This window comes from Pteropus alecto, unplaced genomic scaffold (assembly GCF_000325575.1).
Source record: "Pteropus alecto unplaced genomic scaffold, ASM32557v1 scaffold98, whole genome shotgun sequence".
Taxonomy (NCBI): Eukaryota; Metazoa; Chordata; class Mammalia; order Chiroptera; family Pteropodidae; genus Pteropus; species Pteropus alecto.
In genome coordinates, this window is record NW_006443570.1 from 11674672 (window position 1) to 11688325 (window position 13654).

Here is a 13654-nt window from a genome sequence, read left to right on the forward strand (position 1 = left end):
TCAAACTCCACCAATTTAAAAGGATCTCAACAGTTTCCATTCAGCTAAAATTAGAGCAGTACTCGATTATTTTAATACATAATCTGAGAGCCAGAAAAGCCAGAAAAATACTTGAGATTCAAGTGTACTGTGATCCAAATATCACTATTACACCTGGGGAATCCACTGACTAAAAAAACCTCAAAGTCCTGAAAAACAAGAGCAAAGCTTAAGAACATTTATGCTTAAAAAGAATTAAAAACCTCCTCCCAATAAAGGACAGAGATACCTCAAAATGCTATTACAATAGTCCCCCCTTATCCACAAGGGATATATTCCAAGATCCCCAGTAGATGCCAGAAACCACGGATAGTACCCTATATATGCCATGTTTTTTCTTCTACGTACACCCCTATGATAAAGTTTAATATATAAATCGGACACAGTAAGAGATTAACAACAATGACTATAATAAAATAGAACAATTATAACAATACTCCCCAGTAATTCTTATATTTTTCAGTCCAAACCTATTCCTGAGTCTGTGTAACCATCACTTACTTGGTGTCACTCATCCCAGGGGATCCCTTCCTGAAGTCTTCGAATGGGCTCAGTGCTTTCTGGTGGAACATGCTGCCATCGGTCAGAACATGTTTTCTGTTCATGTCTTCCACCCACAAATTTAATGTCTTTCTGTCTTAACTAAGAACTTACCATGTACCACTGACCTAACCTTTGCAGTTTTAAGTACGACAGCAAAACTCGCATAAATTTCCTTTTCCTTCTTCACAATTTCATGGATAGAAACAGACTACAGTAAAAATTTCATTTTACTGTAGATCTCAGCAACCTCTGAATAGCCAGCATCACTACTCTTATGCTCTGAGGCCATTATAAAATAAGGGTGAACACAAGCGTTATAATACTGAGTGGTAACTGAGACTGCTACCAAGTGACTAATCGGCATGTAGCATATACACTGGACAAAGAGATGATTCCCATGTGGCAGGACAGAACAGGATGGCACCAGATTTCATTATGCTACTCAGAACAGCACACAACAAAAAACTTATGAATAGTTTCTTTCTGGAATTTTCCATTTAATATTTTTGGACCACAAGTAATGGAAACCATAGAAAGCAAAACTGTGGATAATAACCGGGGGGCCTATTCTATATAGATTAATGAACCAAGAGGATAATTAGATCGCTCATGCTTTTAATAAAGTAAATTTCCCCCACTGAACAGTCTATTGTCAGGCTTCTTAGTTCTTAACCACATGTGGTTTTCCATACTTCGAAAATAAAAAGAATTATAAAGGCACATGGAAAAGTATTTAGTTCTAGATCAAATCTGTACAGGACAAGAAATGGCTAGGCTATAGTGAGAGTTCAAAGTATCAATCACACTTGTGTTCATGGATTCCAATGTGTCTCATTAAAAAATCAATCTAATCTAATCAATTCTCACAATGGGTTGCTCTCAATGCTAAAGGTACAAAATTCTTACATTACAGTTTCAACTATTACAATGTAGCGATAACAAAGCTGAAATAAAAATATGACCTTATCAAAATGTAACAAACATGAATACATTTCCATCTGACAGAAAATGAAATGTTAAGGAACTTAGTAATGTTTGAGATCATTGCATGATAAACTACCTAACAACTATACAATAGCATGCCAATGCTAGCGTGTTAGTAAACAAATGCTAAATTTTTACTTCTAAGATTACAGTACTTAAATATTTCCAACCAACTATTAAGGAGAAAAAGTGACCATACATATTGTGGAGATATAAATACGTCTCCTAATTTTCCCATGTGTTTACTAACAGTCTACAGAGCTCAACGGCCTCTGTAAGATATAGCAGGGATCCCCAACCCCCAGGTAGTACCTGTTAAGTGGCCTGTTAGGAACTGTGCTGCACAGCAGGAGGTGAGCAGTGGGCTGTGAGCAGTTTCATCTGTATTTGCGGCCGCTCCCCAGTGCTAGAATCACCACCTCAGCTCCACCTCAGATCATCAGGCCTTAGATTCTCATAGGAGCACCAGTCCCCAGTGCCAAAAAAGGGTGAGGACTGCTGATATACAGGCAATATGAATAGGAAAAAAGGGAGGGCTTCCTGTCCCACTTTTAATAAATTGCAGAGGCATGATATTTTCTCAAGTTCATTTTATTAACAAAAAGTGCAAACTGTTTTGAACAAAAGCAAACCATGAATCATAGCAATCACCAAGACATTAGACATGGAAAAGTGAACAATATTCATTAAGTAAAATATAAGCAGATGAGATACTTCTCACATGTATATATATTCATGCTTTTTCAATAGTCTCTTAGTCAACTTTCAGTGTTCATTTTCACTGGTATAGCAGCTCAAACACAAATGCAGGAGCACAATAGCAAAGTTTGGCGATTACTTGGGGCTAATTTTGAGTATAAAAGTAAACCCGACCCACAGTTTCATGTAAATCACTGTGCAATATGTATAAATCTTTAAATAGATGACACTTAAATCAATGTCCAAGGAGAAGAGGGTTTTAAAATACTTGTTGCACATTAGTTGTTTAGAAAGAGGCAGAAAAATGAAAATTTAAATGATCTTACATGTGTTCATATAACCAGGAACATAACCAATCCACATAACTTAATTCATTTAAACTTACTTTTGTAAAAGTCACACAACAGAAAGATTATGTGCCATTAATCAGTGTGCCAGCACTTGAACAAACAAGAAAAGTTAATTTTAGTCAATATACTCCAAAGAGGAGATTCAATCTAGTGTTAACTTCAGTTATTCACATAAAGTGTCTACAGGACAGAATCTACATGTAAGTAATTTTGTAATTCTCTAAGCTACAGGTACTAATGAAACTATAAACTGTGATTAAAACACGAAATATAGGGTCATCATTTAAACACAACTGAGCATCTAGCCAAAAACAGAAGAGCACGGATGCTGGGCAGGATACTGAGCGCATGCACTGTGTCTAGGTACATTTTCCGTCGATTGCCTTTCTACCATAGTAGACAAAATGCTTTTTATAAATATACTATTTTACTAAATTAAAGTCCACACTGTTATTCTTTACATTACACAGAATGCTTCCCACACTGTTAATTTTTTATGTGTACTAATATCTTATACTAGAATTAAGCTACTTCCTAAAGTTCCAGAATTACTATTTCAGGTAGATAAGATGAAAAAAATTAGACCAAATCTGACTGATGACAAATTTGAGCACCAACTACAGCAAATTTCAGGGACAAGACAGCTTGCAAATCAGTTCCCTTGGTTTGAAAATTACCTTCCGCTGTTTTCATCAGTATTGAAGCTGAGATCTTCAGGGCCTATTTGTTCACCATCAGGAAAACTGGAATGCGTATCTGAGATAAAAAAAATTAAAAGGAGATAACATTTTTTAAAGACCGGTATTTTCTTTTCCATGTCTTTAAATGACCTTACCAAGTGTGTTTTTTAAGTGATAAAGATTTGCTGGGTTGTGAACAAATCTGTCTTCAGAGAATTTGTGACCTGAATCAGGTATAACCAAACATAAGGGGAAAATAAAAGAGAAAAAACAAAATGTGTAACAGATACCCACAATTAGAAGATGAAGGGCACTGCCTCCCTCACTTTGTCCTCCTGGGGAGACTAGGAAATGATGATGATGTGCACTTATCAAGACTTGACTTTGTAAACCTAAGATGTATTTCAGAGCCAACGGAACTGCACATGCAAACATCTCTACAAAAACCCATCGGCAGTCAAAAAACTTGCCCAAAATTTGGCTGCTTCTTTTAGGAGAGAAAATTACTAAAAGAGTATTAATACTTAAAAATCATGAAATGTTTGGTTCTGTAATGAAAAAGACTGCAACATTAGGGAAATACATAAAATATAAAGCTGACAATCAGCATAAGCCTGAAAATGTTATCATTCCAGGAAATCTTGTGAAGGAATGCTCAGATTAATCATTAAGGTCTTGGATAAAATAGTAACAATATGTGATGGATGTTATTAACTAAACTTACTGTGGTAATCATTTTGAAATATATACATATATCAAATCATTGTCATACACCTAAAACAAAACAAAAAATACTAATAATGAAGGTTTCTTTTCTCTCGGTGAGTTTTTTATCTAAGACTATTTTTTTTTGAAGAGGGAATAAAAATCAACGATTTCGTAATGTGAATACATTTCTAAGAAATCAGAAAAAGTTACAATAGCTAGGCTACAAAACTCTCTGAAAAGAAAACAACATATGAAAACCTCCTAGGGGTTGGCAAATATTTTCTATAAAGGAGCAGACAGTAAATATTTAGGCACTGCAGGCCACAGATGGTCTCTGCTAAAAATTCTCCTGTCCCTCCCCACCAACACTTCACAACACAAAAATAATCTTAGAGGTCACAGGTTATATGGAAACCAGGTTGCCCACCCCGCTCCACCAAGTAAATAAGTAGCATCCATTAGGTGTCTGACCGGTCAATGACTACCAAATTTTTTCGGTACTCACCAGTTAGTTTACCCCATAGAATGTTGTTTCACAAATAAATATAATTAAAAAAGAAAAAGAAGCAGAAGCAGCAGAGCAGAAGAAGCAGAAGCAGAAATAGAAGCAAGAGAAGCAGCAGTAGCAGCAGCAGCAGAAGAGATGGTTTTATTAATTTCTGTGAAATGACATCATGTGTTGCACCTTCATCTGGGGGCTGTGCCATGAAAGAGTCGTTAAATCCGCCCATGCTGGTGTGCTCGTCCTGCTCCTCATTCTCAGTGTCACATTCAATATCACTGTCGCTACTCATTCCTGGCAAGAAAGAAGGGGAAACATGTTTCTGACATGAAGCCACTTCGAGTGAAAGGAAAGGAAGTCCTCTTATCTACTAAACTAATTCCTACTGAATTTTTCACCAAATGGCAAGACAATACACCAAACAAAACAAATGAAAAGCAACCACACAAACCTGTTCTCTTTAATTATTTAGTTTATTTTTGTCCTCAAAGCTTAAAATCACCCTTCGACAGAATCTGAAAATTATGATTTGAAACCAGTATTAATTTCAGTATACTGAGAATATTTTTTCCAAAGCAAAAACACTTTTTTCTAGTCATCAGAGATAATAGGAACTCTTAATCCTGATTCAATATAGGTATAATAGTTTCTAGTCTAAAACATGTAGAATCGAATTATGTAAACAATTACACATTTACAGACATAGATATGTATATGTGCATATAAAAAAATTCTAGTAATTCCAGCAATAAATCCCATTTGGTCCTTCTATCTTGTTTTTGGGTTTATCAGCTGATTTTTAAAAGAAAAATGCTATAGAAAGTACTCCTGTTTCAACAAGACAGTGATCAAGAAAACCTGAAAATCTTTCTGCTACAAATCCTTATAAATATAAAATCAAAATATTATTTTAAATAACAGCCACATTTAAAAGAAAATCCTCAGTTGCCAAAACAAAGCATGATAAGGTAAACCAGTGGGTCAGATGCCACAGGTGTCCGGAGAGCTTAATGTGAAGGTCTTTCTGGGGATAGTAAAAAGAAAAATTTTGGACCCACCATAAATAGGGACTTGAAACTGAGACTAAAACTTTATTTCCTGCATAAAGCTAAAATTTGTATTGAAAGAACAGACTAGAAAAAGTCTGCCTACTGGCACAGGAAGACAGCAAGGAATTTTGTTTCTGCTGGGCTCAGCTCAACTTAGAATTCAAACTAAGGCCTGTGTACCTAATTTAGGTTTGGGATCTAAAGTTGAGGTTCAAATTTCAGGAAATGAACATAAAATCTAGTGAGGAGTTAATATTATTAGAACAAAGCTAATGTAAAACCTTTGGAGGGAAGGTTCCAGGTAAGTTCTTTCCACCCAGTCTTTCCCACTGAATGCAGCTAAAAACCTGAACAGAATGCGTAAAGCAGCTATTTCAGGGCCCTGAAAACAGGAAGAAGCATACTGGTGTAGACCAGAATCTGAAGTACCGCCAAACTGGCAGATTTAAACAAGACCCAGAGTCTCAAAAATTATATTAAAAATGCTCAGGATATAATCCAAAATTACTTCAGCATATGAAGACCAGGAAAGGACAATCAACAAACATCAACGCTGAGATAAGAGATGTTAAAATTATGTAACAAAGACTAGAACATAGATATAAAAATGCTCATGAACACTCTTGAAACATTTTAAAAACCCTCTCAGTGGGTAAGCTTACACAATCCAGGTCACAATACTTATCGCAGGGGGAGGGAAAAAAAGAATTTTCCAAGAGGGAAAAAAAGTCTCAAAAAGGTGTGTTCCAATCGAAATTTACAAAATAAGGCAAACAATCTACCTGAAGAGTCAAGCAGATACACAAACAGAAGGAAAATATCATCACTTGTTCATAAAACAAAATAACTTGTAAGAGACTACATAATTCTGTTTATCATGGAAAATGAGAATGGACAGATATTTTAAAAATTATTAAACAGACATTCTAAGAAATGAGTCATTAAAATTAAAATATTAATAGATGAATTTAAGGAAAGTTGAAAAAGAGGTTAGCAAACTTAAAGACAGACCTGAGGAAATTAACCATAACACCAAAGAAAAATGAGATGAAAATTATAAAAAAGGAGGTTAAGAAACAAGGGGATAAAAGGGAAAAGTTCAAATAGGCAGCTATAGAGGTGAAAGTAACAAAAGGGGACAATATATTAAGAGAAAATGGCTCAAAATTTTCCAGAATGAAAAACATTCTGAATTGAATGAAAATAAAAATACAACATATCAAAAATTCTGGGATGTAGCTATAGCAGTACCTAAAGGGAAATTTATAGCATTTAATGCTATACTAAAAAAGAAAAAGGTCTCAAATTAATGATCAAAGCATGTACTTTAAGGAACTAGAAAAAAAGAGCAAATAAACTCAAAGCAAATAAGATAAGAACAGAAAGAAAATTAGCATAAAACAACAGAAAGAGATATAAATGAAAGGAAAAGGCAGTTCTTTGAAAAGATCAATAAAACTGAAAAGCTTCTAGGTAGACTAAAACGAGCAAACAAAATTACCAGTATCATGAACGAAAGAGGGGACATCACTACAGATTCTACAGACATTAAAAGGGAAGAGCACAAACAATAATGCTCACGAAATCAAGAACAAAGATGAAATGGACAAATTCTTTAACAGACTCAAACTACCAAAGTTCATTCAGATAAAAATAGATAATCTGAATGGGTATTATAACTACTAAAGAAATAGAACTTGTAGTTAAAAAAAACCTCCAACAAAGAAAACTATAGCTCCAGATGGCTTCACTGGTAAATTCTTCCTCTTCTGTTTCAAGAATTTTGTGTATTATTTCTCCTCTATATATTTAAAAGATGCTGAATGTATGGACAGTTCTGAACTCTCCTCTTTCAGCAAAGAAAAAAAACAGTCCTGTTCTCTGTGAACAACAACACTTGTTTAGAGACCAAACCAGTTACTTCCATGAAGCACCACTACCACCTTGTGGCCCTTCATGAGACTGTTGCTAAAAACACTGAAACCCACTGGAGTGCTTGAAATTCTAGGCACAAATTTTACCTCCTGGTAACTAGTGTTTCTGAATTCCTGACAGACACTGACCTTCAGGATTCACAAACACAGACCTGAACTTCTCTGGAATTCCTAAAATCTTAAGATATTCTTTAAATGCTTACAACATTGTTCAAACTCTTTATTCATTCGATATCTTTTTTAAAAAATCGTTTAATTTGTAGTTTTCCAAAAACTGTGCCTACAGTATATATTCAAATATTGGAAAATACAGTGAGCATTACTAGGCAGCATTCAAATAATGTAACATTTACAACTTTTAGCAAGGTTTCTAGTACTGCACAGAATCATGTCAAAAATGCCAATTTAAGGAATTATTTTGCTTCCAAAACTTCTTATTTCTTGGAACACCACTCATAAGATTCCTAGAAAGTATAGTATAAACTCATTAATATCTACATAACAGCAGACAGGGCCAAGAGCACATGCTTATAAAAGGCAACAGCTTTAACCAGTACTGGTCTGACTATGAACCCTTCTTTCCAAGGTGCTTCTACTGATCCTAACCTTTGATTCCAGGTTATCAGCATTTCCAGTTTTTACTTTCCATTTGATGTAAATGGAATTCTTCAAACCAATAAGGTTTCTGCGTTGATAAGATTAACAGGAGAATTAGAAGAACTTTTCCATTTTTTTCGATTTGACACATTTTTCTCAGGATTCAGGAGAATATGCAATGCATTTCCCAAGAAATGCTAGGAAGGAATTTCTGCATGAAAACATTAACTGGTCTTTTATCAAGCCCTAAGATCTGGAAGTTCCCTAGCTTTGTGAATGTAAAGAGAAAAACAAATTGGTCTCTTGACCTCTAGCTTACTTGTTGGACTACTAAGTCAACAGGGTCTGTACAACCCATTGCCATCAGTAACTGAGAGGGGTAAACACAATGAAAGGGCAAATACTTTCATTTTTTTTTAAAAATGAGACTGGCTGCTGTCAAGCAACAGATCGAAAGCTATTTGCTGTGCCTTGCCCCATGTACTGGAATGGTTACCCACTGCATTTAATAATTACAGCAAACTAGCTCTAAGTAGTTCTGGATCTTTCTTGATCTCACCAGATGTCAACAGGTTTTTACACAACTGGCTGTCACTAATAGTAATTATGAGGTACCATTAAATATGTTTCAGAGATGATAACGTGAAAAAAAATTACACCTTCAAATAAAAATTGAAATAGCATATTTCTATATCAATCACCTACCACACCACATTTTTGAGCAACCACCATGTGCTCAGCACTATCCAAAGCTAACTGTTGTTCAAGGGTGCTCGAATTTCAGATGCTTGAAGAATGCATTCACCACTTGTTAGAGCAAACACTAATGCTTCACCTGCCTTCCTCCTTTCTGACAGAACTTTAATACTGCACCAAATGGCTATGTAAAATGGGTGGGGGAGGGGGACCAAATGTTTAAACTTTGCCAGGTTTCCTTTTCTTGCCGGTGATTAATTAGCTATAAGAGGAAGTTAGGAAGCTATTGAGAACGGTTTTATTACTTCTTGGTAAATAAACACATAGAAATAATCTTCCTTTGTTCCCAGAACATTGTTCTGATGCATATAAAGTCTGGAACTACAGAAACCATCTTGCCATCCTAAGAGGAGCTGAGCCAACTCACTGAATAGCAGAGTAAAAGACAGGGAAAAAAGGAGTTTTTGATTTCAGTGAATAGCTAAATTTTCCAGCCCTTAAACTGCCCTACCAGTTAGGTGAGACTTCTTGTTAACATAAGAGAGTAAATCTTGCTTATTGTTTAAGCCAACTGATTTGAATTTTTGTAACTTATGTTAAAATTCTTAATATTCCAAAAGGCTCTAATAAAGAGCCTTGTTTTTCCTAAGGATAGACAGAAGAGAAATCCACTCAACTTTCTACCAAGGCTTACCAGTGTGAAAAATAAAGGTTTTTGAGAACTGGCTCCTGCTGATGAGAGAATAATACCCACAGCAGTGAGTAAAGCCCCATTCTACTCTCAAACAAAGCACATTCCAAAAGGAATGTCCACTGTATTCTCTTCTTCCAGCTTCATCAGTAAGCCTTCTTCTCACTGCTTATCCTGAGACTTCAATGGGAAACCAACAAATTGCAAGAATGTACTTATGCAGCACTGTTGATCTGTGTGTTTACAGCAACTTTTCTTATTGAGTTATAGGTGCTTTATATCAAAACACTGCTTATAAAAAAGAAAATGTGTTACTGGGTAACACTCAGCACTTGGCTCTAAATCTCATAGTTTCAAGTCCATAGCAGATCCTAAATGTGGCCAAGCAAATGCCTTTCTCCAGTTTAAGATAAGCTACCAATGATCAGCTTCAAATAAATGAAACTAATGTCAAAGCTTCCAGGAGTTTTTTGGTGCTAAGTAGTTATTAATATATAAAAACTGCTCTTTGGTAATCTGAATATGATCTAAAGACTGAAATTAAGAAATCCAAGTCATTCCTCACCTAGATTAATTTAACAAGCTTCTTGCCAGTTTTCCTGTCCCCAGAGTTCCACGCCTCATGTCCGCCCCGCAAAATCCATTCTACACAATGCAGTTAGAGTAGGAATTTAAAAACATAATTTTATTATCTCGCTTCTTTGTTTAGATTCCAAAGGACAGAGTCCAAATCCTAACTAGGACATACAATGTAACTTTTCATGATCTGACCTCTGCCTCTACTCTGGCCCCATCTTTTGCCAGTCTTTACCTGGCCAACTCTTATACATCCCTCAGGATGATTTTTCCAAGGTGGACTAGGTTAGTAGAGAGGTGACAGTTACTAGCTCTGGCTTTAGGTTCGAATTCCAGCCTCTTATTTTAACTCTGTGACTCTGGTAAGATAAGTTACATCTCTAAGCCTGAGCCTACTCACCTGTAAGATCAAGATAACAAAGTAACTACCATGTAGGGCTGTACTGAGAAAACATAAGGTAATACTGGTAAAGTCTTTAGCAGTCTCTAATACATAATGAGGACTTAGTCAATATTCTCTATTATTTTTATTATTACATACCTGTTCTTTAAGTTCCCTATATGCCCTATCTCAGCACTCATCATTCTGTATTATAATTGGCCATTAACCGGCCTGACACCTTACCACCAGTGATTTCAATTGCCCCACTCCCACCACCACCAACACATATATCTAGTATACCTGAGTTACAACATGCTCCCATTTGTAACTGTGACCTACTCTGGCAAGTAATTCTTAAGGAGTGGTCACACCTGGTTGAGACTCATTCAACTCAACCAGTGGTTCTCAACTGGAGATGACTTTGCCTCTATAGGGACATCTGGCTATATCTGAACATTTTTGGTTATTCTAACTTGGAGGAGGTACTACTGGAACTTAATGGTTAAAAGCCAAAGATGCTGTTAAACATCCTATAATGCACAGGGCTGCCTCCTACAACAAAGAATCATCTGGCCCAAATGTCACCAGTACCAAGGTAGGGAAACCCTAAACAGCAGGTTCAGAAATTACTTTATCATCAGCATCATATGTAATGCTAGGAAAATTAGAGGCATTTCATAAATGCTGCATGAATAAAAGGAGACTGTAATCCTAGCACATGGTGTAAAAATTTAAGCCATTACGATTTATAATCAGTACACATAAATACAAGGAAACTAGTTAATCCCTACAGGTCCTTTCTAGAAAGAGCAATCATAATATTTCTTAATGTTCTAACAATTTCATTTAAAAAATCCTTTCCATTTAATCTCTCCTACTGAAATAATGCTGTCCACCACAGGAGCACCAACTAAGAAGAAAGACCAAAACATTTAGTGTTCTTTAACTGAAAAGCTTAAAAATGCTACCACCCACACACCCTCTCACAGGGTAAGCAGAGGTAGATGCTGGCACCTGTACATATGCTTTGAGCTACAATTTATCAATCTCTGAAATTCAAAAGTGCAGAGGTGGAAGGTAGCAGAGTCTCACTGAGAAATGAAAAATTTAGAAGGGAAAAAAATGGCGTAGATAAAAGAGGCTCTGTTCATCCCTCTGGCAACCAAATCAAAGTTGTGAGGGAAACAAGGAGCAATATAGCAAGGAAAAATCACCTGGGATCTAGAGGAACAAGCCAAACACCTACAGAGAAGTCCAAGAAATCACCCTGCAATGGCAGAAGGTAGGACAGGATGAAGATGGGAGGCTACCCGGTCTCAAGCGGCTGAGTAAGATGGAGGCTGTGGCAGCAGCAGACACCTCTTAAAGGGGCCACGTCTGCGAGCGGATTTTCCTGGTGACCAACCTGCTTGCTCTGAGCACCAGCGCCGATTCAGCTGCATGCAGGGGGCACCAGGGACTTACAGGGAGACATTGTCGGAGTGAGGGCCGAGGTGAGACTCGCTTCTCCTCACCTTCTGTGCCGGTGGTATCCACTGTTCCCTGTGGAGCCCTCCCCACTACCAGTGTGCTGGACACAGTGACACCATAGCTGTGATGTCATCAAATTGGATAACAGAGGTCGCTCCACCTAGAGGATTCTCTGAAACCCCGCCTACCCCAACTCGAGTCCCACCCAACTCACATCCAGGTGTATGCTCAGCAAATCAGATGCTCCTTGCTGAGACTCACACTGGTGGAGGCAGCTGGCCTCGGTTTCTGGTGTGGCCTTTTGAGGTAACTATAAGCACAACATCTGTGGATTACTTGCTGAATCTGAACAGGTGGCCCCAGAGGGGTAGAGGCTTGAGCTAAATTTGGCCTGCAGCTGAACCCCACTCAGGACTGTGTCAATGGACACCTACTTCATAAATCCACACTAATGAGACTGGGAGACTGAGGAGCTTTGCTTGGTACGTAGAAACAGACACAGAAAGGTAGCCAAAACGGGAAGACAAAGCAGCAGAAACCATATGAGAGAAGAGAACGATATAATGGAATCAAGTAATCTAATAGAGTTCAAAACACTGGTTATAAAGATGCTCAATGAACTTTTGGGATGTGTAGATAAATTCAGTGAGAACTTCAACAAAGAGATAAAAAAAACATAAAAGTGGAAATGGAAATTATAAAAGGGAACCAGTCTGAAATGGAGAACACATTATTTGACATGAGAAGTACAGTAAATGGAATAACCAAAGTGAATAAAGAAGAGGATCACATGCCCTATCTAGAGGACAGGAAAGCCAATCAGGACACTCAATCAAAATGGGAAGAAAAAAGATGCCAAGACTATAAAAATAATTTAAGGAGAATATGAGACACTATTAAAGCTCCAAATATTCGTCTGATCAGTGTAGCTGAAGAAAATCAAGATGCTGAACAGCTATTTGAAGAAATAATGATGGAAAACATCCCTAACCTGGTGAAAGAAATGGACATAAAACCCCAGGAAGCTCAGAGCATATGCCAAAGGTTAAATACAAAGAAACAATATTAAAAGCAGCAAGAGAAAAACAAATAATTACATATAAGGGAACATTCATATGACTGGCAGCTGATTCCTCAAAAGAAACAATGCAGGTCATAAGGGCTTGGCAAAAGATATTCAACAAGATGAAGACCCAGGATATACAACCAAGAATAATTTATCCAGCAAAGCTATCATTTAGAGTTGAAGGACAGATAAAGAGCTTCCCAGACAAAAATAAGCTAAAGAAATTTATCATCACCAAGCCAGTATTACAGGAAATGTTAGAGGGACTTATTTAAGTAGAAAAAACATGTATGTATCAAAAACAAGAATAAATAATGGTAACAACAACATTCCTATCAATAAGTACTTTAAATGAAAAAGAATTAAGTGCTCCAACCAAAAGATAGAGCGGCTGAAAGGATAAGAAAACAAGACCCCTACATATGAAAAAGAAGAGGATGGAATAAGATATTGCTTTGATGGACCTAGAAGGTATTTAAGTCAGAGAAAAGATAAACACTGTATGATTTCACTTATATGCGGAATTTAAGGAGTTAAAAAAAAAACAAATTAATCAAAACAGACTCACAAATATAGTGGACAATTTGGTGACGAACTTGAGGGGCTGGGAGAATGGGGTGAAGGGTTAAAGAAATACAAATTAGTAGCTGATGGATGATCATAGGGATGGGGAACACAGCATAGGAAA

General features: G+C 36.6%; 1 protein-coding gene across 6 annotated transcripts in view; it reads right to left on the minus strand.

Annotated features, from left to right (window-relative positions):
* TRIM37 (tripartite motif containing 37) overlaps positions 1-13654 on the minus strand; it is a 153932-nt gene that overhangs the window by 57485 nt on the left and 82793 nt on the right. For all 6 annotated transcript variants that reach the window (XM_025041817.1, XM_025041820.1, XM_025041818.1 and 3 more), the window contains 2 exons: positions 4689-4799; positions 3293-3371 (listed from right to left, as the gene is read on the minus strand). In XM_025041817.1, coding sequence (XP_024897585.1) covers positions 3293-3371; positions 4689-4799 — 190 coding nt within the window. The remainder of the gene's footprint in view (positions 1-3292; positions 3372-4688; positions 4800-13654) is intronic.